Source organism: Belonocnema kinseyi, chromosome 1 (genome assembly GCF_010883055.1).
Source record: "Belonocnema kinseyi isolate 2016_QV_RU_SX_M_011 chromosome 1, B_treatae_v1, whole genome shotgun sequence".
In the NCBI taxonomy this organism is placed as follows: domain Eukaryota; kingdom Metazoa; phylum Arthropoda; class Insecta; order Hymenoptera; family Cynipidae; genus Belonocnema; species Belonocnema kinseyi.
In genome coordinates this window covers 111,071,959-111,097,734 of record NC_046657.1, presented here as the reverse complement: position 1 = coordinate 111,097,734, position 25,776 = coordinate 111,071,959, and the positions used below count along the sequence as shown (strand labels likewise).

Here is a 25,776-nt window from a genome sequence, read left to right as displayed (position 1 = left end):
CAGTTTCATAATTATAATGAGTCATGTCCATATAATGGATTTTTCAAAGAATTCACCGCTCGGTTTTTAAGGATACGCTAGATTACAAAACATCATTTAAGATTTCAAAACTTTTCGAAAATTTGAATCGATTTCAAAAGGGTGTTAAAAGATTTCATTGAGATTTTAAATAATTCAATGATTTCAACAAATAAAAAAGATTTAAGAACAATTTCACCAAATTTTCTCAAACATTTCATAAAGATTGCAAGTATTTCAAAGATTTAAAAAAGGCGTGTACACCAGATTTTGAACATTTCCAAAAATTTTTAAACTTTAAAAAGATTTTTACCATTTTACACAGATTAAAAATATTTTTATTATTGCAAATGAATACCAAAGATTTCATCAATATTTTATCAAAATTACAAATAATTTCAGATTTCAAGGATTTTAAAGAATTCAAATATTTTACAAAAATGTAAAAAATTCCAATTTTGAAAATTTCATAAAGATTTTGAACATTTCAAAAGATTTATAAAACTTTAAAAATATTTTACACAAATTAAAAATATTTTAATTATTGCAAATGATTACCAAAGATGTCAGAAAGATTTTACAAATATTTTTAGAAAGTTTTTAAAAATTTTAGATTTCAAGGATTTTAAAGAATTCAAATATTTTACAAAAATGTAAAAAGATTCGAAAATATTTCACAGAAATTTCAAGATTGCACGAAGATTTTAAGTACTTGAAGAGATTTTGACGAATTCACAAAGATTTCAAAAAAATTTCAGATATTTCCAAGACGACTAATGTTCGAAAAAAATTAAGAATTAGTTTATTTATTGTTCTATTTTCTTTAAAAATTGTTGGCCAATACAAAATTAAATGGCTCATTTTTCACATCTATAACAATAGGTTATTTCATTATTTGATGTAAAAAAAGAAGACCTGAAAAAAAAACTTAACCTGGAAAATACCAAATTGTTGAATTTTCAAGCAGTTGCATTTTCTATCTGAATATTTCGATTTTAAATTTAAAAAAGTTGAATATAACTAAAAAGATGAATTTTTAACAAAATCCTTAAATTCTCAACTAAAATAGATTCATTTTCAACTATACAATTGCATTTTTACAAACAGAAATATTGATTATATACCAAAAAATACGAATTAATAAAGTACATTTTGAGTTGAACTTTCAAAAACAACAAAAGATAAATCTTGAACAAAAAATTTAATAGTTAAATTCTCAGTTTAAAAAAAATTAATTTTCAAAAAAGAAAACGAATTTTCTATAAGACTGTTGAATGTCCAAGCCAAAGAGGCGAATTCTCTAGAAAACAGTTCGATTTTAAACTTGGAAATACAAATTTTCAACAAAATACATACATTTTTTATTAAATAGTTTAATTTTATAAAAAAGAGACGAATTTTCAACAAATTACATAAATTTCCAACTAAATGTTTTGAGAAATGGATATGATGCTTGTTTAAATTTCATTTTAATAATTTTTAGTTTAAATTGCATTCGCTTCTAAAAATTATTAAACAAATAGATGAACTTTTATTGAGAAAAATTAATTTTTAATAAAAACAATTAATTTTCTAAAAAAATGTTGCATTTTGCACCAAATAGTTGAATTTCAAGCGAAAAAGACGAATTTTCTATAAAAAAAAGTTGAATTTGAATGCCGAGATACGAATTTTTAACAAACAAAAAACTTAATTCACAACCAATCAGATGATTTTTCCACAAAATAATTAAATTTTTAGTTTAAAAAAAGACTTCAAAATCGAATTTTCAGCAAAATACATCAATTTCCTACCAAATTGTTTAATTTTTTAGACAAAAATACAACTTTATTACAGTTAAATTTTTAGTTACAAAAATAATTTTAACCAAATAACACATGAATTTTTAACTTTAATTGTGAAACTTTATCCAAAAAGAGACGAATTTTCAACAAAATCCTTGAATTTTCAACTAAAATAGGTTATTTTCAATCAAACAGTTGCATTTGTAACCAAAAACTTGATTTTCTACAAAAACAGATGAATTTTCAACAAAATAGTACATTATTTTTCAACCAAATAGTTCAATTTTATATCAAACTGTTTAATTTTTGGGTCGAAAACACAAATTTTTTACAAAACAGTTAAATTTTCAATCCAAGAATTCGAATTTTCAACAGAAAAGTTAATTTTCGACCGAAACCGATTAATCTGTAACAAGACAGTTGCATTTTAAAGCCAATAAGATTAACAGAATAATTCAGTTTTGAACCAATTAATTAAATGTTTTTAAATAAATAAATAGCAATTTTGATAATTTATAGACTATAGAATTACATTTTAAATATACATTTATTGAAGTTAATTATTAATTCTTGAAAAATATTATGACACTATTTTTTTTTTATATTTATGACACTATTTTTTATCTCTAAAATGAGTCCGAGGTCTGCCTGTCTACCGGAAACTGGGTAATTTGATTTTTTTTTGTACATTCTAGGGTCGATCCTCGTCTGTTTCTTCGCCAACGCAAAGGGGAAGACCTGTAACGAATGCAAATGTTAATGGCACAGCCGAAGGACCAGAAGCTGATCACACGCCGCCACAAGAAAATAACGGCTTCAAAACTCACGGTATTTTTTATTTACAAATTTTAACTGATGACAAAATCATATATGAAATACAGGGTGCCTACCGTACTTGAAAAACCTGGAATTGTCAGGACATTTTTTTATATACCTGGAAAAACCTGAAAATGTCAGGGACTTTTTTTTCAAGTCAGGGAATCTGCGCGAGCGTATTTAATTTTTTGTTCAAATTCAATTTAAATTGCTATATAAAATTGAATAAGAATGATTCTTCATTTGTAAAACTAGCTTTATATTACTGTATTTAACTATTTTGCTATTTTACAGAAAAATCTTTCATAGTTAAAAATTACATTTATGTTGATAATTCATCATTTGTGATTGAATTCAACTGTTTTTTAAATAAAAATAAAAATCTTTTTTGGTTAAAATATCAGCTACTACATTTTTTGTTTAGAGTTTGACTGGTTGTAATTAAAGTTTAATATTATTTGTTTCAAAATTCGACTATTTTTTGTTGAAAATTCATCCTTTTAAGTCGCAAACTCAATTGTTTGGTTAAAAATTAACTTTTTTGTTGGAAATTCATCTATTTGATTAAAAACTGAACTATTTTGTTGGCCATTTATTTATTTTTTTTTTGTGAAAATTGATTTCTGTTGCATTTTTTTTGGTGGAAGATGCATAATTTTAGTTGAAATTTCATCTTTTTTATTGAAAATTTAACTATTTTGTTGAAAAGTCACCTTTTTAGTCAAAAGTTTATCTGTTTGGTTGAAAATTAGTTTTTTTTTAAGCGTCCTTTTTTATCGAAAATAATAATTTTCAAAAATGATCCATCAACGAATCTTTCAGGCAGTGAATTTTACAGATTGCCAGAAGAAAAATCTGTCCAAGTTCGATTTCAACAGTTTTTAAAAATAATTAGTTGAATTTATATCTTTTTCAATCATAATATAATTCAGTTTACAATTTGTAATTAAAAAATCTTTTACTTTAAAAATTTACCATTTTAGATTCTTATTCTTGAGCGTTTATTTTTAATTTAAAGAATTTTAAAGTGCAATCTTGAAGGCCTAAACAATTAAAAATTAAAAGCGTTTGAAGTTGAAAAATTTGATAAAAAACAGTTTTATTTTATCAACTGTATATATAAATGAATACATAATTTTTTACATCGATCTGCACTTTAAGTATTAAAAAGTGAACAATAATTGATTTGACAAAATGATTCTAATCCGTTCATAATTTAATAATTTCCAGATTGTGACTGTTTCAATTCGAAATTCTTAGTCATTAAAAAAATGTAAACGTGCGATTGAAACTTCATAAACTATTTTCAACTTAAAAATAACTTAATAATAATATATTCGTTATTAAAAGATTTTAATAAATTTAAAATATTGTTTCAGTCTAAATTATTCAATTTTTAACCCATTGCATTTTAAATGTTTTAGTTGAGAAAAAGAATACTTATTTAATATTTAAGAATATTTGACAATTCATTAAAGGCAAGGAATTTTAAGAGAGATTTAGAAGCTTTGAAAAGATTGAAAATTAATTTGAAACTTGAAATTATTTCAAATAATTTAAGTGAAGAGTCTACATGTAGCGACAATATTCGGCTATTCGTAGCGAAATCTAGGTGAAATACCTACAACCTAATTTAAAACAAAATGTAGATTTTTGGAGATTCAAACCAAAAATAAAGATATTTTAAAATGAATATAATTTTTCCTACCATTTTTAGAAAATCCTGCAAATTAAAAAAAAAATCCTTAAAATTGTCCAGGTTCCTTTTAGACGATTTTGGAGATCTATTAAAATAGATTAAAATCTTTTTAAATATTCTGTTAAAATAATTTTTCAAACTGAAAAATCATTTTCAATTTTAAGGAAAATTTTTTTAATTCGCAGGGTTTTTTAAAAGTTGCACGAAGAATTCAGTTTTATTTTTTAAATCTTTTGAAGTTCTGAAAAAAAATTTTAATTTGAAAAAAAATTTTAATTTGAAAAAAATTAATACAACTTCTAGACTTCTCAAAACTTTGAAAAAAAAAAATTCTAATGCTTTTCAAAGATGCTTAAACTATTTAAAATTAAAATGATTTAACTTTTAATTTAAGAGCGAATGAGTTAAAAAAGAATTATTTTCCCATTTTTAATGTTCCTAGCTTAAACTAACTTACAATAATATAATTTTGATAACTTTAAAGTTTATTGATTGATTCTTTAATTTAGAATATTAAAAATGTTAGAGTGTATTTATATTTTTTTAACTTAATCTAAATATTTGAACTCTATCATTTATAATAGTTAAACATTCTGAATTTGTCAGTTTGTCTGCCTGCATTTAATTTAAAATTGTTCAATGAAAAAGTGTTAGTACCTTCCATGTTATACATCTGAATTATTGAGAATTTGAATACAAGACAAGAGTTCTACTTTGAATGCTTTAATTTGTTGTTTATTTTTTATTGATTTAAATGAAAAAATGTTTAGAATAGAGTTAGTTTTTTTTTAAATTTTTTATTTTATTGACCTCGAAAAATGTTCGTGAATCGAGAAAGAACGAGAAATGAATGCTTAGTATTTAACATTTAAATAAGATTAAAATCGATCTCGCTTTTACAGGTTCGTCTCCAGACTCGTTGAGGGGACCCGAAGTTGTCGACAATGTGATAAAAATTCTCCAGTCGACAGGAACCGAGGAACAAGACACCAGAAGTGCACTTCAAGAATTTCAGTTATATCTTCGTGATGGAGGAGACGTTTCCTACGTGAAACAAAATTTCAAGTTAGTTAATTCTCACAATTGTCATTTGATCTCTTTATTTGATTTTAATTAAACTCGCAGTAAAATGGGATAAAATTGGGATTTTTGTCGGTCAGGAAACTATTGAAAACCCTGCTCGAGAATTTGGCGAACGAGCACGTGAAAGTTGTCCCGGATGTCCTGAATGCTCTTATGGAAATGGTCAAGTGTTCCGAGCTTCGGGAAATCTTTTTAAATTATGCCGATCTTCTCGTCCTGAAGGTCATACACGCCCACAAATTTGAAGATCCGAACGAAGAGGTCGGAGCTCCTAGATTCACAGTAGAGACATTTGAGGTATTTGTTTGTTTGCATGCTTTCGTATCAAGGATTCAAGGAAAAACGCCAAGTTCCGTCGAGAGATTTCAACGAAACTGTAACCGAATTTTCCTAGCATCTTTGCTCTTTATCGCGCAGAAAAGATTTTGTTCCAAGAATCAACAATTTCAGTCGAACAGAATCTTCTCTGTGTGATTATTTTCTCGAAGGTTCTTTCATTGTTTTATGTGAAGCATGACAAGTTTTTAGAGGGTCTCTATTATTCTAGATTGGATTAATTTAACAGGGTTGTCTATCCTATTTTTTTTAATTTGCAATATAAATTTGAATATCAATAATTGTTTATTTGTAACAGTACCCTTTACATTAATGTATTTTGAAATTAATTTCTTAACTTCAAATTTAACTATTCTATTTTTTGGGTGAAAATAAATCTTTTTTAGTTGAAAATTCAAGTATTTCGTTGAAAATTCGTTCTTCGTGGCATAAAATTAATCTTCTTGGTCGAGAATTCATCCTTTTTTCTTGAAAATGCAACAGTTTGCAAGTTTCCCAGTCTCTTTACTAAAAATCTGTCTTAAAAGCCTTAGTCATTGAAAAAATGTCAAGGTGCCATTGGAACTTAATAATTTTCTTTCAACTTAAAAAATAACTTAATAATAAGTTATTCATTTTAGGTAACTAAATTGGAGCGAAATATTTAAAATTAAACAATTTGAAACAGAATTGTTTGACATGGAAACCTTTAAATCGTTAGAATTTCAAAAAGCTTTTAACGTTACAATTTTTATTGTTATATTTAACAAATGTTTAATTTGTCAGCGAAATTGTTGAATTTTTATGTAGAAATAATAATTGAACACTTATGATTTGTAGAGAAAATTCGAATAATTTTAACAAATATTTAGAAGTTTTGAAAAGATTCAAAATTAATTTAAAACTTTAAATGATGTCAAGTAATTGAAATGAAATGTGTGCAATTTTTTTCAGAGCTTCTAAACATATTTTAAAATGAATAGAATTTTTCCTACAATTTTGTAAATCTCTTGAAATCTTTCTAAATATTCTGTTAAAATAATTTTTCAAAATAAGAAATCATTTTCAATTTTCCTAGGAATATTAAGAAAGTGTTTTTATTCTGTTTGAGCCTTTTATAATGATTAAAAAGCTTCTATATTTTTTGTTTAAAATCTGCAAAAATCTACATTTTGTTTTAAATTAGGTTGTGGGTTATTGCATCAAAATTTTGGTACGAATAGTCGAACTTTTCCGGTAAAACCACTGTTTACATTGTTTGATATCTTTTTAAGTTCTAATGTTTAAATTCGCAGGATGAATAAAACTTTATAATATAATTTAAAATTGTGTTTAAAGTTAATTGATTTATTCTTCAGTTTAGAGTATTGAAAATGAAAATGTGGATTTATATTTTTGGAACACAATCTAAATTTTTGAACTCTATAGTTTATGAATGTTAAAAATTCTGAATTTTGCAGTTTATCTGCATTTTATTTAAAACTGTCCCAATTAAAAAGTGTTTGTACCTTCCAGTGTATAGGTGTAAATTATTGAGCATTTGAATGCAACATTTTTGAATTGAAAAACTTTTAAACTTCAATTTTAAAAGTTTAAAATTCATATTTTTGGTTGAATCCAACTGTTTTTGATAAAAAATGTAAATCTTTTTTTGTTTAAATATCAACTACTACATTTTTCGTTCAGAATTCATTGTTTTTTAAATGGAAATTTAATTACTTGGTTAAAAGTTAAACGCTTTCGTTGAAAATTAAATTTTAGTTTGAAGTTTCATCATTTGAATTGAACATTTATCTTTTTAGTTGAAAAATAACCTATTTTGTTGAAAATTTCTTTTTTTTTAGTCTGCAAATTTATTTTACTAGAAATTTAACTCTTCTAATTAAAATTTTTAATGTTTCGTTAAAAATTTGATGTTTGTTTTTTAGAGACTTAATTTTTATAAAGTGATAATTCAACTATTCCAGTTGAATGCTCATTAATTATAGTAAAAATTCATCTTTGCTGAAAATTAAATGTCATTATCTATAAATTTAACTATTCAATTTTGGCAAAAAAAAATTTAGTTGAAAATTCCAATATTTAAGTTCATCATTTTAATTAAAAATTTATTTACTTGTTTTAAATTTTAACTTTTCCAATTGACTAATACATCATTTTAATTGAATTTTCATCAGTTTGGTTGAAAGTTAATTTTTTAAACTGAAAATTCAATTTCAAATTTCATGTATTTTGTGAAAAATTTTCTTTTTTGGTCGAAATTAGTATTCTTGGTTAAAAAAATCTTCTTTTTGATTAAAAATTCATCTGATTAGTTTGAAATTCATCGTTTCCAGATGAAGGTATATCGTTTAAGAGTACATATATTATTTTGTCGTTCAGGGTAATTAATTAATTAATTAATTTCTCATGTTAAATTGTCGCTGCTAATGGTCAAATATTTTTTTAAAAAGCGAGAAAAAAACTGCATCGGCAAATTTTTTCCAAAATTGCGTTAAAAAACATCAACAAAACGATAAACGCTTCATTCGTGAATAGCAGCGTTCCCGGTTCAAATCTGGGCCAAGGCTGATTTTTTCTCGTTTCTCGAAAAATTATTTATACCAGTAATCGGCAAGATTTGATTAAAAAAGGAAATAAAATGAAATATTTTTATTAAAAATTGTTCTTTTGTATTTCAAAATTCAACTATTTGTTTGAAAATTGGTCTTTTCTATTTAAAAATTCAAGTATTTGGTTGAAAATTGATTTTTTTTAGTTGAAAATTCATGTATTTTGTTGGAAGATTGATCTTTTTTTGGTAAAATTTAATTTTCTTGGTTGAAAATTCGTCTTTTTTGTTTAAAATTCATCCTTTCCAATTGAAAATTTATAAATTTAGTAAAATTAATTATTCCATTTTTCGTTGAAGGTTGATATTTTTTAGTTCAAAATTCGACGGTTTGGTTGAAAAATTGTCTTTTTCAGTTGAAAATTCATGTATTTTGTTGAAAGAATTGTCTTTTTTTGATAGAATTTAATTTTCTTAGTTGAAAATTCGTCTGTTTCTTTAAAATTCATCCTCCCCAGTTGAACATTTATAAATTTAGTAAACTTTTTTTTTTAATTGAATTATTCCATTTTTTGTTGAAGGTTGATATTTTTAGTTTAAAATGCAACGATTTGGTGGAAAATTAATCTTTTTTAGTTGAAAATTCATGTATTTTATTGAAAGATTTATCTTTTTTTGGTACAATTTAATTTTCTTGGTCGAAATTCATCTTTTTTTGGTAAAAATTCATCTTTTCCAGTTGAATATTTATAAATTTAGTAACAAAACTTTTTGTAAATTTAATTATTCCATTTTTTGTTGAAGGTTTATATTTTTTAGTTTAAAATTCAACGATTTGGTTGAAAACTAATCTTTTTTAGTTGAAAATTCATGTATTTTGTTGAAAGATTTATCTTTTTTTTGGTAGAATTTAATTTTCTTGGTTGAAAATTCATCTTTTTTGTTCCAAATTCATCCTTTCCAGTTGAACATTTATAAATTTAGTAACAAAACTTTTTTTTAATTTAATTATTCCATTTTTTGTTGAAGGTTTAAATTTTTTAGTTGAAAATTCATGTATTTTGTTGAAAGATTTATCTTTTTTTGGTAGAATTTAATTTTCTTGGTTGAAAATTCATCTTTTTTGTTCAAAATTCATCCTTTCCAGTTGAACTTTTATAAATTTAGTAACAAAACTTTTTTTAAATTTAATTATTCCATTTTTGTTGAAGGTTTATGTTTTTCAGTTCAAAATTCAACGATTTGGTTGAAAAGTTGTCATTTTAGTTAAAAATGCATTTATATTGTTGACCATTTGTTTGTTTTATTGTGTATATTAATTTTCTTTGTTGGAAATTAATCTTTTTTACTGAAAATTTAACTTTTCCATTTTTGGTTTAAATTTGATGAAAAATTCCTCTTGTTAGTATAAATTAACCTTCTTGGTTGAAAATTCAACTATTTCAATTAATGATTCATAATTTTTGGTTGAAAATTCATATTTTTGGCTTAAAATTAATCCTATCCAGTTGAATATTCATAATTTTGGGTGAAAATTAATCAGTTTAATTGAAAATTAACTTTTTAAATTGAAGATTTATCTATTCTAGTTTTGTTTGAAAGTGGATTTTTTTTAGTTCAATATTGAACTATTTGGTAAAAATTGTTCTATTTCGTTTAAAATTTATATATTTTAATAACAAAAACTCTCTTTTTGGTAAAAAATTAATGTTCTAGATTGAAAATTCAGATTTTCCAGTTAAATATTCATAATTTTTGTTGAAAATTAATATTTTTGGTTTAAAATAAAACCTGCTAGGTTTAGAGTTATACTAGTTTGTAAAAAATTAATCTTTTTATTTCAAAATATCTATTTCCGTCGAAAGTTTATCATCCTGGTTGGAAATTACATTGTTTGTTAAAAAGTTCATCTATCGTGTTGAAAATGGAATATATGTTCTGCAAAAGGTAGGATTTTGAAGCGATTTACATTGAATATAAGATAGTGCTCATAATAATTTTACATAAATATGTACTGAATTTCAAGTACATATAAGAAGATAACTAGAAATTTGTTTGAATTTATTATTTAAATTCATGGTCTTTCCAGAAAAATTAAAGAATTAAATTGTTTATTAAATTAATAAAAAATTAAATTCATTTAAATTGAAAAGGAAGAATTAATTCTCTTTTTTGTATTATTTAATGATCTAATTAATTGATGATACTATGAGAAATTATACCTGGAAATCATCTGGAATGGTCAGAGCATTTATCCCCAGGATTTCAGTAGACACTCTGATTGAAAAAATTTGGGAACTTGAAAATATTTCGCAAATCAAAATTTAGGTTTGGGATCGAAATTAAAATTGACTCATTCAATTTCATGTAGTCTCATTTAGTTCCATGCACTTTGCACGAAAGTGGCATGTATTAGGTTTTATTTGCCTGATAAAATAAAAGTGTTTGGAAATGGGTGTTTGTGGTCTCTAGATTCTCTTTGAGTTTTTGTTTTTGTTTTTTTTTTTTTTTGTAATTTTTTTTTTCTTCTTTTTTTTTGTACTACCGCTCTTACAATTAACGAGTTTTTCTCTTCGCAGGTTCTCCGAATTGCGGAGAAATGTGCAGCGACCCTTGCAACAGTATTGCCTCCAGATCAGATAATAAATTTAGCGTCGTCTCTGAGTTCGACAGAAGTCTATCCGAGAAATATGGGCGCGATAAAAATGCTTCAGAAGGTTGTGGAGCATCACGGGAGAGAAGTGATTGAACCTTACCTCGATCAAGTCATGCCTAACTTAATTAAGGTAATTTAGATCATTTTTGCAGATTGAGGCCTCGGATTTTGCGACTTTTTTTCAAAATATAATACAAGGCGCATGAATATTACCTAAATTCTAATTTCTCTCAGTTTTATTTTTTACCGAATCAAACTTTGACGTTATTTTTCCGAAAAAATGTGCTCTTATTCTAATTTTTCTGAACTACTATTCGACATAATTTTGTATTTTTATAATTTGCCATAATTTTTATTATTCTGGATCACCATTTGGCTAAAATGAAATTTCCCGATATTTCGAAATTTGACAATTTTAAACTAAGCTTTGAGTTATTAAATTTTTAATTTAGATCAGACATTTCAAAATTTTACTGTTCAGAATGAAACCATTTTAAACGTCCAATTTGGGTCTATTTAAATTTTTTTATTTTTTATGTTTAATTTAATAATTTAATCGTTTTTAGGAGTCAGAATAGCACAATTAAAAAATTTAAACTTTCAGAATGAGAGGATAGACATTTTTTTACAATTTAAATGAGACATTTCAAAATTACATAATTTAAATCTTTAAACCTCTAAATGATGTCAATTTAAATTTCCTAAACGTTAGGAATTTTGAAAGTTTGTTTTTAGGTGAATTTTGAGTAACACAGTTTTTAACATTTCAAACCTTAAAGATGGGATAATTAACAATTTTGTGCATTCAAAATTAAAGAATTTTAAACTTCCGAATTGGGGAATTGAACCTTTTTTAATTTCCAAATTTTCAAAATTGAACAATTTTAAAATTTAAACTTCCCAATTGGGGCTTTTGGATATAAAAATGTAAACAATTTTGGACAATTTAATTAGAAAAAGAAGTTGAATTGTATAATTTATAATTCGAAGCGCTAACAATTAAACAGATTTATTTTGAATTAAAGAATCACGAGATTGAATGATTTCAGGTTAAAATTTCATAAATATGACAATGTCAAAACGTTAAAATTAAATAATTAAAATTTGGCATTTTGAAATTGAAAATTAAATTGAAACTTTTAAAATAAATAGTAAATTTTAATGGGGAAACATTAAAAATGAAAAAGTTTCTACTCTCTAAAATAATTTTAATAATTTAGAATTACCGAAATTATCCAATTATTGATGTATTAATTTCAGATAGTTTGATTTTTAACTTATTTTCAATGTTTTAATTCTAAACCTTCCTTTCGAATTATTATTCATTCTTGAAATTTTCTAATCAAATATTTTCTAGTTTAAAAATATTTTCTTAAATTTTAAGATATTAAATTGAATATTAAAAATTAATACAAAACGAGACGGCTGTAATATGATTACAATATTTACACTGTAAAATTTTAAGCTTTTCAGTTCGAAATTGCTTTATATATTTACATCTATAATTATTAACCCATTAACGACCAAAGCTATCGATTTTATAACATGAGTTTGACCGCAAAATTGATGGGTATAACAATACAATAAATAGATCAAAAGTGCTGTTCCTTATGTTTTTGGGTGAGCTAAATTCGAATCCGTCATCAAAATTCGAATATTTTGACTTCAAAATTAAATATGGCGGTTTTTGCATACAAAAATAGTGAAAAATGTTTGATTTTTTATTTTTATAATTTTTTTTCCAGGCATAAAACGCGTTAATATCTTTAAATTTTTTCAACCATCGGTGCACAAAATTCTTAAACTTTAACAGAAAATTTGTGTGTGTGTGTGTGTGTTTTCTTCCAAAATGGCGGACAAAATGCCAAAAAGTCCCAAAAACTGTTTTTTTTTCTATCGTCGTTGCTTTTCTCAAAAACTTCAAAGTTTGATCAATTATTTCCCAAAATCTATAGGCTCTGGTACAAATTTTCCAAGAATAAAAATCTCTTAGAATTAGTCAAAGAATATTCTTGATTTTTTGCAGATTTTTTGAAACATTTTTTTGCAAATTTCAAATTTTTTGAAAAATCAAACATTTTTTCTACAAAATCTTGAAAAAATTTCATAGTGTTCTATGGTTAATTTCAACACATTTTTATTCCATGGAACTTTTTTTTTAAAGTTTCAAGTTTTTGAGAAAAACAAAGATGGTGGAAAAAAACAGTTTTTGAAATATTTGTGCATTTTGTCCACCATTTTGGAAGAAAAAACATAAAACAAACGTTTTATGCCTGGAAAAAAGTTATAAAGATAAAAAATCAAACCTTTTTCACTATTTTTGTATGCCTAAACCGCCATATTTTATTTTGAAGACAAAATATTCGAATTTTGACGACGGATTCGAATTTAGCTCACCCAAATTGATAGCTTTGGTCGTTCATGGGTTAAATTAAAAACTGACTATTAAAGAATTTAAAACTACATTATTATTCAATTTAAAATTCGAAATCTCCAAAAAATTAAACTAAAAATTAATTTTAAGAAAAAAATTTAGTTTCAATTGTCAAAGATTAAATTGCCTTAGAATTGCGCATTTGAAAATACAATTTTAAATTAAAATTATAGACATTTTAAATACGATAAACATAATATTATTAAGACCATGCGAGCGTGACCTCAAACCTTTTTTTTTTTTTTTTTACATTTTTTTCAAACCCAACTCACGTTTGCACGAAACACGTTATCGATTTGAAAATTTGGGGAATTAAATAAGAAGCACTAAGAAACTTGTGTATGGTTCTAAATTTTTACAATTATAAAAAAAGTTGTTTTTACAATACATTTTTTTTTGCAGTTTTCATAATTATAAAATTTTAGGACCAGACAAACGATTTTTAACGTTTCTAAAAAAACGTTATTTATAATTATATATTTCTCTCCGAAGCTTACGGATTGGATTGATGAAATTAAAATTGAAAAGTTAATAAAAAATCCATAAAAATGTTTTTCAGGCCTACGATCACAGGGAGAGCAAAGTACGGAAGAGCGCAGTATTTTGCATGGTGGCGATCCACCAGGCGGTCGGAGAAGAAAAGCTGAAGCCCCATTTGAGTTCGCTTTTCGGCAGCAAGTTAAAATTGCTTAATATTTACATCCAGCGGGCTCAGCAATCAGCCAGTCAACCTGCTAGTCCACGCAGCAGTAGTAAAAACTAACTAGCGTCAAATGCTGTGTCGCTCAGGATCGCGATCCTCAAAAAATTCGCGCGCTGTTCACGTTTTTTTAATAAATCAAGTTGACGTGTATATATTTTTTCTTTTTTTTTATATATATATAAACAAAACAGTAATTAAATTCCTCCTTTGTTATATCCGCCTTTCACAATTCATATTAGCTGTCCAACGAAAAGGATTTGTAGTCTTTTCATGCTATAATTATTTAAACAAAGTTTAATATGTACTTCGCGCTATTATTATAATTATAATGATATTAATGTACCTATTGTTATTATATTACTAATAAAGTGCAAGAGGATTCTTTCAATCGTTCTGTTTTGCACTGAACCTCATGCGCTTGCAAACAGGACGAGTTGTTTAATTTAATTTAATTCACGTTTTATATTTAAGACATGTTTACTATCTCACTATCGTTTAATATTTAATATCTGAATAAAAATACTGTTAAATATTTCAGCGGTATTTTAATTTTTCTCTAGGAATATTCGGTTATGCAAGAAACAAAAAATCGATTTTTGAATCGAAGTAATAATAATTATTATTTTTTTAATACTAGCTGTATTAATCACGCGTAACATTTGAGTGTAAGTTTTTCGATTGAAGGGAAAGCATTATTTTTAATGCAAAATAAAAATCAGGAATATCTAGTTATTTGATAACAGTTTTAGAAAATATCTAAAAAAAAAAAAAAAAAAAAAATTCAAGACAATTTTTATTTCACAGGATTTTAAAAGAAAAAATGAAACATTCAAGTTAGCGTGGAAGTTTGGTAGAAATTTAAAAAAAATTATTTCTTCAAACATCAAACATTTCTAAATTGACTCGATTTTTCCATAAAATCTATAACGAATTCTACAAAATTAGGAAAGAATTCCATTGCAATCTTCCAGATTCTATTTTGATAGTTTTGGTATTTTCGGAATAAAAAAATCCTTTTAAATTGTTCCCAAGTAGCTACAGACAAATGATATATTCTCTTTTTTAAAGCTATTCAAAAGTTCTAAATATCTTTATAAATTCTTCAAATTTTTTGTATCACTAAAAAAATGATCTTATATTCTTCCAGATACTTTTTTGACCATTTTGTGAAATATTTTTAAATCATTTTAAATTTTCCTAAGAATCTGAAAATTTGTTTATTATTCTCTTGAAACCTTTCATAATTCTTTTTAAAAAATTCAAAATCTGAAAAACTACAATTTTTTTTTATTTTTTCAACACTTCTAGACCGTTTAAATACCTTGACTGATAAATAAGTTCCTAAAACTAAAAAAAAAATAATTTTCAAATCTTACAGAAGCTTTTTTAGCCATTTTTTGAAATGTTTAGCAATCTTTTTAAACATTTTCTCACACTAATTTTTCAAAATAAAATTTTTTAATTTTTCAGGGAATCTGAACAAAAATTTTTATTATCCTCTTGAAACCTTTCAAAATTCTTAATAGGCTTCTGGTCGAAATTTTCATAAATCTACATTTATTGTGATATACTGAAATTATACATTGTTTTCTAGTCTTTTCAAAACTTCTAGACCTGTCAAATCTCTCGAAAAAAAATTTTAAAATTTCCTGCAATCTTTCCTTGATAAAAAAAACTATCCTAAAATCTTCAAAATTCTTTAGCGAAAATTTTGGCAATATTTTAAAATCATTTCACATATTCTCAAAAAATTAATTTTTCACAATATATCATTAAAAAATTTCCCGGGGACTAAATTTTTTATTATTTCCTTGAAACCTTGCAGAATGCTTAAAAAGCTGATCTTGCAAAATCTTAAAGTCTACAATTTAAAAAATTTCGGAAATCTTGAAATTAACCATTTTTTTATACTTTCGAAATATCTCAAAATTTTAAATATCTTTTAAAATTATTCGAATTTTTCCTACAAATGTTTTTCAGTTGAAAAAATTGCCATAAAATCATCCAGATTGTTTTTAAAAAAATTTTGGAAATCTTTTGAATTGTTTTGAAATAATTTTTAGTGATCTCTTAATACTGATTTTTCGAAATGAATCATGCAAAATTTTCCAAGGAATCTAAAGAAAATGTTATCATTGTCTTGAAGAATTTCAAAATTCTTATGAAGTTGCTTTTGTTTTTTTGAAATCTTCAAAAACCTACAAACCTCTTAACACAATTTTGGAATCTACAAGTTGTTAGTTAATTTTGAATCGTTTCAAAATTTCGAAATATCTCTTAAACGTTAATTTTGAATTGTTTTAAAATTTCGAAATATCTCTTAAACTTATGTACTAAAATTTTTTCTGCAATTCTGTATTCTTGAAAAATTGCAGTTTCTCTGTAAAATTAAAAAAAATATTTTTCGAAATTTTAGGAATTTTTTTCTAAAACTTTTCAGTTTTCTCTTAGAATTCATTTTCAGAAGAAAAAATCATTTGCAATTTTCCCATGCATCTTAAAAAATTGTTTTATCTTCTTAATACGCTGTTGGTCGAAATTTGCATAAATCTACTTTTTTTTGTGGATTCCTGAAACTACACATTGTTTTTTAATCCTTTCAAAACTTTTAAACCTTTTAAATATCTCGAAAAATTATTTAAAAGTTTCCTACATTTTTTTTAAATAAAAAAATACCCTAAAATCTTCAAAATTCTTCATTGAAAATTTTGGCAATATTTTGAAATCATTTCACATATTCTCGAAAAATTAATTTTTCACAATATATCATTGAAAATTGTCAGGGGACTGATTTTTAAAATTATTTCCTTGAAACCTTGCAGAAATCTTAAAAAGCTGATTTTTTTGAAATCTTAATAAATCTACAATTAAAAAAATGTCCGAAATCTTGAAATGAACCATTTTTTAATATTTTCAAAATTTCTAAACATTTTGAATATCGTAAGATTTTGCGAATTTGTCCTAAAAAATTTTTCAGTAAAAAAAATGGCATTAAAATCAAATCAAAGTTTTAAAATTCCTAAATATAAATTTTTAAATTATTTTTCGAAATTTTTTTAAAGTCTCAATTTTTTTCTTAGAATTCATTTCCCAGAAGAAAAAATCATTTGCAATTTTCCCATGAATCTTAAAAAATTGTATGTTTCCTCTTAAAACCTTTCAAATTTCTTAAAAAGCTTTTAAATATTTTCTCAAATTTATATTTTGTTGAAAAAAAGTTTAATATTCTCAAGATTTAATTTATTTTAGAATCTTTTCAACAGTTCTAAATTTTCTAAATATGTTTTGTAAGAATTTAGTTGTCATACAATTTTTTAAATCCTACAAAATTAAAAAAAAAAACTATTTTAAAATCTTCCAGATTCTTTTTTGACATATTTTGAGATCTGTGAATCATTAATTCATTTAAAATTTCCCAAAAAATTGTATTGTTGATACCATCATTTTTTTTAACGGTACTGCTAATTTTTAAAATTATTTTTCTTGTCTCAGAAATTATTTCCCAATATTAAACAATTCATTTACAATTCAAGTCTTCTCTTTTCAATAATGTGTAGAAACATTTATAAATAAATTTTATAACAAATCAAAATTACTTATTTGAAAATTTTGATTCACAAAAATTCTTTATTTTTTATTTAAAAGTGCTAATCAATGTTAAATGCAAGTCACAATATTCTTTAATTTTTTAAAATTAGAACTGGTCAATTATATCTCTATAGTGAAATAATGATTAGAGTTTATTAGAAAAATGTGGCTATAATTGGGTATCTGATTACACTTTAAAATTCAATATACAAATATCGCATCGGTATAACTGTAGAATTACTATAACGAAATATTGAAGTAGATCACTCTTGTCTCCATACCACAATTTGTGTGGATTTCGAATAAGAAGCAAATTGTATCACAAACGTAGCATTTAATAATACCCTGGTTAACAATGGCATGGTTTACTGGAAATTAGAGACACGTACAAACATACAATTTGAAACCTTCAAGTATCATACATCATTTAGCGTCGTATACATTCCGAAACGTCGTTTAAATACTTAATTATAAATTAAAACATGGTAAAAACGGTCTATAAAATTCTAAGCAATCAAGTAGTCCAAATTTCATTAATTCTTCTACACAAAATCTTAGCGAGTATTCTTGAAAAATCTATCGCAAGAAATTAATTCTAAAATTATAATACTATTCTTCTCTACACTAAAGTAAAATTACAAAAAATAGAAAGGCACATTCAGATTTTTTTAAGCATGAAAATCTCGATGCTAAGTACAACCTTAACTACTTTTACTTTCCGAATCGTTGTTTATCAGGTATTTTCACCTAATCGCCAGCCAACGTCACTTCGTCGATTGTTAAGGGAAAAGCAACGGTCCAAATGCATACGAATAACCCTTATTTCATTAAAAAGTTAATTTATTGAAATAATAAAATGATAAATATTGATATTTATCATCAATATACTATAAAAATAACATTGAGTCCTTTGTATGTAATTGTTTCCCCGTCAGCGCTCGACGCAGTCAAGTTAACTGATGATCAAGTGAAAGTGCATAATAATCATGGCCTCAAAAACTGTGAAGCGCCAACTTTCCAGATCAACATTCTCATCACAGTCAGTTTCGGTCCATTCATGTCCTACGCTACATTTTTCATAATGGGTCAAAAAAATTTTTTCACTTGTCGCTTCGCAGTTTTTCCTTTCTCGACTTGAACAATTAAAATGCAAATTTAAACTTCGCGCCAAATTACTTGGAAATCAGAGGTTATGTTTGAGTGTGGCGTTAGTTGGCGCGAAATTTGAATTGCAACATTTTTCAACAACTGTTGTTGATAGTTGGAGATTAAAAATTACACTAGCCTCTGACATTGAGATTTGTAAGGAGCGAGGAGAGATTAAACAGGCTGGGCTGCTCTGGAGTTCAGAGGTTCCTTTGCAGCAGCTTTGGCTTTTTGCTGAGTTCTTCTTTTCAAGCGTCGACGTCTTTCTTTCGATTCGGATCCAGCCGCGATGAAATTGTTGTGGAAGTATTCTTCGATTTCGGAAAGCTTTTTCCCGTGGGTTTCTGGAAGCAGGAGCCAGACGAAAACGGCCGCGCCGAGAGAAACGCCGGCAAAGAACCAGTGAAGACGATGGGGAGCTGGAATTTTTTTATTTCAAAGTCAGCATTACCGAACTGAATTTTACCTCTAGTTCCAGAATTAATCGTGAAATTAAAATTGTACATATAGGCTACTATATGAAAATTCTACTCAAATTCCAGGATTTTTTTCTAGGTTTAATTTTTCATAGTACAGAGCCATACAAATATTTCGCATTTTTCAAAACAATCGACTCGAAATGTGAATAAAGTTTCGTGAGTTTACTAGAAATAATGTTCTTTTTCTCCAGTTTACACCTGAAAATTTGTTTATTATTCTTTTGAAACCTTTTACTTTTTAAAAAATTCAAAATCTTCCAAAATCTACCATTTTTTTTATTTTCTCAACACTTCTAGAACTTTTAAATACCTTGAATGATAAATAAATTTCTAAAACTAAAAAAAAATTTGAATTATAACTCAAACCAATTTTTTTGATCTTCTTATACAACTAAAAACTAAAATTTTTGAACTAAATAGTTGAACTTTGACTGAAAAAATATCAATTTAAAAAAAAACGGATGAATTGTTAACTAAAATGATTAATCATAAACTGGAACACTTACATTTTAAAGCAGAAATATGCATTTTTAAATAAAATTATGAATCTTAACTTCAACCAAATAGTTGAATTTTCAATAAACAAAAAGAAGAAATTGCAATGAGAAATTAAATTGTCTGGTAAAAAAAAAATAATTTTCCACAGAAAAAAACAAAAAATTTGGAACCAAAATGATCAATTTTGAACTAAAATGATTGAATCTCCAACTGGAATAGATTAATTTTAAACCAAAAGGATGAAAGCAAAACTAAAAAAGATCAATCTTCAACCAAACTGCTCAATTTTCTAATAAATGATTAATCATTGACTAGAATGGTTGTATTTCTACCAAAAATACGAATTAAAAAAAAAGAATTTTTAATTTAAAAAAATAAATTGCCAACCAAAGATTGAATTGTTAAATTTTTATTTAAAAAATGAATTTTTAACCAAAAAGGTGAATTTTTAATTAAAAATATGGAATACTCAATCGGAATAGTCACATTTTCAATTAAAACACATTTTTAACAACAAAAAAACAATTTTCAAACAAATATTTACGTTTTCAAACGAAGTGATGAATTTTAAACTAAAAAAAATGAATCTTCAACGGATCAATTTTCAACTAAGAAGATTAATTTCTAACAAAAAAGGTAAATTTACAAAAAATAATTTTCAATAAAATAGTTCAAGTTTTAACCGTAATTGTTGAATTTTAATTTTAAAAAATATAATAATTTTTAGCTAAGGAAAAAACAAAAAGAAGAGCTCAGTTTCGACAAACAGGACGCAGTTTTGATTAAAATGATGAATTTGCAACCAAAAAAATTAAGTTTGTACAAAAGAGTTTAAGTTTCTGCCAAATAATGAAATTATCATTCCAAAGAAGATGAATTCTGAATTAAAAATGTACTAGTTGATATTTGAACAAAAAAAGTTATTAATTTTTAACAAAAAACAGTTGAATCTGAACATAGAGAACAAATTTTCAATATACTAAATGAATTTTCAATCAGATAGTTAAATTTTCCACTAAAAGCGGTCAACTTCTAACTAAAAATAGAAAAGTTAAATTTTCAGTTAAAAATATGATTTTTAAATATAAAAAAAGGATTTTTCAAGAAAAGAGATAAATTTGTAATTAAAATAACGAATCTTCAACCAGAAAAATGAATTTTTAAGAGGAGAGTTTAACTTTCAACAAAGTATTTAAATTTTTATTCCATAAAAAATCAATTCTGAACAAAAAATGTAGTTAAATTTCAACCAAAAAAATTGCAATTTTTAATTTTGAAAAACCAGATTAAAACATACGAAAATTAATACTAATAATAATAATAAGTTTCGCATTTTCAATATAATAAAAATTTACTAATTTGTAATTGAAAGTCGTTAACATTGAAGAGTTTTCAGCTGAAAATCTTCAAAATTAAACTCAAAAATATATTAAAAATTAGTTTATAATAATTTTAAAATTAAGAATTCTATATTTTTCCTTACTTATATTAAAAATTTTATCATTTTGGAAGACTTGAGATTCAAAACTTCTGAATTTTAATCCTAAAAATCATTACAATCTAAGAATTGTTATTTATACATCTTTCAAAGTTTCAGAGTTTTTAATTTTAAATTTTCAAAATTGAAGAGTTTTAAATCGAAAATCTTTAAAATTAAAGAATTTTTCATTGCAAAATTTCAAAACTGATTTAACTATTTTAAAAAACATACCTTTAAAACATTAATCTTAACAAATTAAATAAATTACAATTTTAAACCTCCAACTTACAGAACGTTGAATTGCAAATATTTTAAAAATTGAAAAGATTCAACCTGCGAATCTATAAGATTGAAGATTTTGAAATGAAATCTTGAAAAGTGTGGAATTTGGAATATTAAATCTTTAAAAGTAAAAACTCTTGACTTTTGATCTTCAAAATAATCACAGCTCAACAATTTTTACTTATAAATCTTTCAAAATATTCTTGAAAATTAAATAATTTATAATTCCAAAATATTAAAATTCAAGAAGTGTCAATTTTAACAATTAAAAATAATTTATTCCCGAATTTATTTTAATTAATAGAAAATTGCATTTTTTCGTAAACTTGTCGGTTGAAAATTCAACTCTTTTTTTTAAGTTTTTCTTTTTTATTCTAAAGTTCACCCGCTTTAGCAGAAATTAAATCTTTTTTTAATAAAAATGCAACTGTTTGGTTAGAAATTAAGCTATTATACTATTTTCTTGAAAACTTAACTATTTCGTAAAAAATTTACTTTTTGTTTAAAATTTATATTTTGTTGTTGAAAAATGAACTGATATTTTCTGGATGAAAATACCACTTATAAGGAAAAATTGATTTTTATTACAAATTCATCTGTTTTAGTACAAAATTGATCTTTTTTGTATAAAAATGCAACTATTTGGTAGAGAATGTAACTATTTTGTTAAAAATTCATACTTTTTGGTTGAAAAAATTTGTCTTTTTGGATTGAAAATTCAACTTTTTTCGTAGAAACTTTTTTTTTTACAAAAATTCAATTTTTGATGTTACTGAGTTAACTAGAATCTTTTTTCGATAGAAACTCAACTTTTTTTGTAATAAAAAATTCTTCCGCTTTAAGATGAATTTCATATTTATTGATAAAAATGGAACTATTTCCTAGAGAGTTCAACAATTTTGTTAAAAATTCATCCTTTTTGGTTAACAACTCGTCCTTTTGGATTCAAAATTCAATTTTTTTTCTAGAAAATGATTTATTTTTAAAAAATTCATAGTTTGATCGTGAAAATTCGACTAAAATCTTTTGTAATCGAAAATTCAACTATTTTTTTGAAAATTTAACTTTTTGATTTAAAAATTCATCTGTTATAGAAGAAATTTCATTTTTTGTATGAAAGTGCAACTTTTTGGTTAAAAATCGTTCTTTTCTGCTTGATAATTTAACTAATTTGTTTAAAACATTTGATTGAATTGCTTTGTTAAAAAATCACTTTTTTTGATAAACATTTATATTTTAAGTTGAAAAGTCATCTCGTGAGTTAAACGTTTAATTATCTTGTTATAAATTACTCTTTTTTAATTAAAAATTCAACTACTTGGGCTAAAGTTAAATTTCATTGTGAAATTTTTTTTATTGAATGCTTATGTCTGGTTGAAAATTAAACTGTTTAGTGGGAAATACTTTTTTGTTGACCTATAATTCATTTTTTAACAGAAAATATAACTTTTACATTTTTTAAGATTGGTATTTTTAGCTAAAAATTCGCGTTTTTTTTGTAAAAAAATCATTTTTTTAGTTTGAAATTTCCTTTTTTGCGTACCAGTTTCGTGTAAAAATAATTTTTTGTTGAACAGTGCTATTTTTTGTTTGAAAATTAAATTTTTATAAAGAAAATTTGTCTTCTGGTTTGCAGATTCAATAATTTAGGTAAACATTTATTTATTTTTTGAGAAAAAAATCTTTATTTGTTGGAAATTTGTCTGTTTGGTTTTAAAACTCTTTTCTTTTGTTGTATAAATTTCATTCTTTTTTAAATTAAAATATAAATTATGACACTCTTTCGTTGGTAATTTCAGTATTTTGTTAAAGAGTTATCTTTTAAAATAGAAAAAACTTTTTTTTTTAAATAAATTAATACATTTGAAAATTTTTAATTTCTATATGAAACACTGTAATTCCTGAATATGTCTAAAATAGAAAATAGTTTATATTCAATCGCTGATATAACTTGAACAATAAAATTTTATTTAAAAATTTACAAAAAAAATCAGTGAGTCCGATTGACGATAAATCAAGAAAATAATGTAGCAACATCCCACACGTAAGAAATACGAATATATTTTTTTTAATATTAAAATTTTCTTCTCACCTCCCAGGAATTCTATTAGTCCAAAATAACTTTGTACTGCCCCAAACATGAGCATATTTGCCATGGAATAACTGATCGAATGGGCAATGTGACGGATTTCGGTCGGAAAAAGTTCCGCAGTCATTGTCCAGGGAATAGTCAACATTCCAATCATCGATGTGCAAACATACAATAGAAGACAAAGAACTGGTACCTGCAAGATAAAAATCGGGCCATGTAAAACATTGCAATTATGTGGCTCCGGCCATCACACAAGTTAAGCGTAATTGGCCGCGGTCAATAGTCGGATGAGGGGGGCCCTTCCTGAATTAATTATTTAAAATCTTACCCAATTCCCTTCAGTGCTTCCCTCTTCAATTTTCATTTTGAAATAGCCAGACACTGACATACAGATGGCCATACCGAAGCCGGAAATAATGCAAAGAACGCGTCTTTTGCAACGTCGAAGAAGAACTGTGTTGACCATTGAGCATAAAAATCTTGTCAATCCCACCAAAATTGAAGCTACGTATGCATCAACTTGGACACCCTGTGCAAATTAAAAAATATATATTAGAAAGGATTAGGGATTGATTGTTAAAAAAATCGAAACAACCAAGCAATTTTAATATAACATGAACTCAAATGAAGGCAAACATTTTAATAAAAAATACAGTGAATTAAAAGAAAACACTAAATTTAGACGCATTCAAGGTAAATTTAAAAGAATGCTTTAAAGGAATTCTAAAGTATTCAGGGACTCAAAAAGTATTTTCAGAATTCAGAAAATTCAAGATTTAAAAAGAATTAAAATATCATAAAAATAAAAATTAAAACAAAAGACTTTTAAGTAATTCAAAGGAGTTAAAGGAAATCAAAATATTTATTAAGATAAGTCAAAAGAATTCAGTGACTTAAAAAGAATCCCGAGACTCCAAAAAGAATTCAGGGAATTGAATGGAATTTAAAGGAACGCAGACAATTCAGAAGAATTAAAATTAATTTAACAGAATACAAACATCATGAAAGAATCAAAATAATTCAAAAGACATTTAATTAATTCAAAAAAGTTCAAGGAATTCAAAATAGTTTAAGGAATTCTAAAAAATTCGCGAGAACCAAAATAATTTTAAAATATTTAAAAGAATTCATAGAATTCATATGAAGTAAAAGAATTCAAAGATCACAAGAAAAAAATAATAATAAATATTTTAAAGTAATTTCAAAGAGTTAAAGGAATTCAAAGGAATGTAAAAAAATGCAGATTATTCAAAATATTTGGAATGAACTTAAAAGAATCAAAATATCATAAAAATATTAAAATAATGAAAAAAAATTGACGTAATTAGCAAAAATTCAAGGAGTTCAAAATAATTTAGAGACTTTACAAAAAAAAAAATAAAAAGAATTCAAAGAAATTTAAAGAAATTCAGATAATTCAAAAGCATACAATTGAATTTAAAAGAATCCAAAGATCATACAAATCATAATAACGTAATAGACATTTAACTGATTAAAAAAAGTTCGAAGAATTCAAAATAGTTTAAGGAATTCTAAAAATTTGGGAAGCTCAAAAGAGCTAAAAAGAATTCAAAAGAATTCATGGAATTCAAATATCACAAAAAAATGCAAAAGACTCTTAAGAAATTCAAAAGAGTGCATGAAATAACAAATATTTATTCAGGTAAATAACAAAATTCAGACGATTCAAAAGAATTCAGCGAATTCTAAAAGAAGTAAAAGAATCCAAAAGATCTTTAAAAAACAAATAATGCAAGAGATTTTTAAGTAATTCAAAAGAGTTAAAGCAATTGAAATGAATGTAAAAAATGCAGATAATTTAAAAGAATTCGAATGAATTTAAAAGAATAAATATATCATATAAATATTAAAAGAATTCAGGGAATTAAAGCATAACAAAACAATTCAAAATAATGCTAAAGACTTTTGAGAAATTCAAAAGAAATTACTTCTACAAGTGCTAATCAATGTTAAATGCAAGTCACAATATTCTTTTTTTTTTAATTAGAACTGGTCAATTATTTCTGTATAGTGAAATACTTATGATTTTGCCGGGAGCGGGTGCTAATCTGAAAAATTGCACCAGCTTCCAGCGAAATCGCGGTAAAATTTCAGCCATAACCACGTCTCACAACCGTGAGATAGGTGGTTA

The 25,776-nt window shown here is 24.7% G+C and overlaps 2 protein-coding genes across 12 annotated transcripts in view; one reads left to right on the top strand and one right to left on the bottom strand.

Annotated features, from left to right (window-relative positions):
* Nucleotides 1–14,489, top strand: part of LOC117178043 (CLIP-associating protein 1-A) — a 139,464-nt gene extending 124,975 nt beyond the window's left edge. For 9 of the 11 annotated variants that reach the window (XM_033369749.1, XM_033369511.1, XM_033369663.1 and 6 more), the window contains 5 exons: nucleotides 2,498–2,630; nucleotides 5,220–5,382; nucleotides 5,478–5,697; nucleotides 10,846–11,052; nucleotides 13,916–14,489. In XM_033369749.1, the coding sequence (XP_033225640.1) occupies nucleotides 2,498–2,630; nucleotides 5,220–5,382; nucleotides 5,478–5,697; nucleotides 10,846–11,052; nucleotides 13,916–14,119 (927 nt within the window). In that variant the 3' untranslated portion in view covers nucleotides 14,120–14,489. The remainder of the gene's footprint in view (nucleotides 1–2,497; nucleotides 2,631–5,219; nucleotides 5,383–5,477; nucleotides 5,698–10,845; nucleotides 11,053–13,915) is intronic. The other 2 variants (XM_033369434.1, XM_033369358.1) reach the window with 2 other exon arrangements.
* A 3,292-nt stretch (nucleotides 14,490–17,781) lies between these two features.
* The window catches only part of LOC117182845 (facilitated trehalose transporter Tret1-like), a 46,098-nt gene continuing 38,103 nt past the window's right edge, over nucleotides 17,782–25,776 (bottom strand). The window contains exons 7-9 of the mRNA XM_033375959.1: nucleotides 23,953–24,153; nucleotides 23,625–23,817; nucleotides 17,782–19,212 (exon numbers count right to left, since the gene is read on the bottom strand). Of these exons, the coding sequence (XP_033231850.1) occupies nucleotides 18,968–19,212; nucleotides 23,625–23,817; nucleotides 23,953–24,153 (639 nt within the window). The 3' untranslated portion in view covers nucleotides 17,782–18,967. The remainder of the gene's footprint in view (nucleotides 19,213–23,624; nucleotides 23,818–23,952; nucleotides 24,154–25,776) is intronic.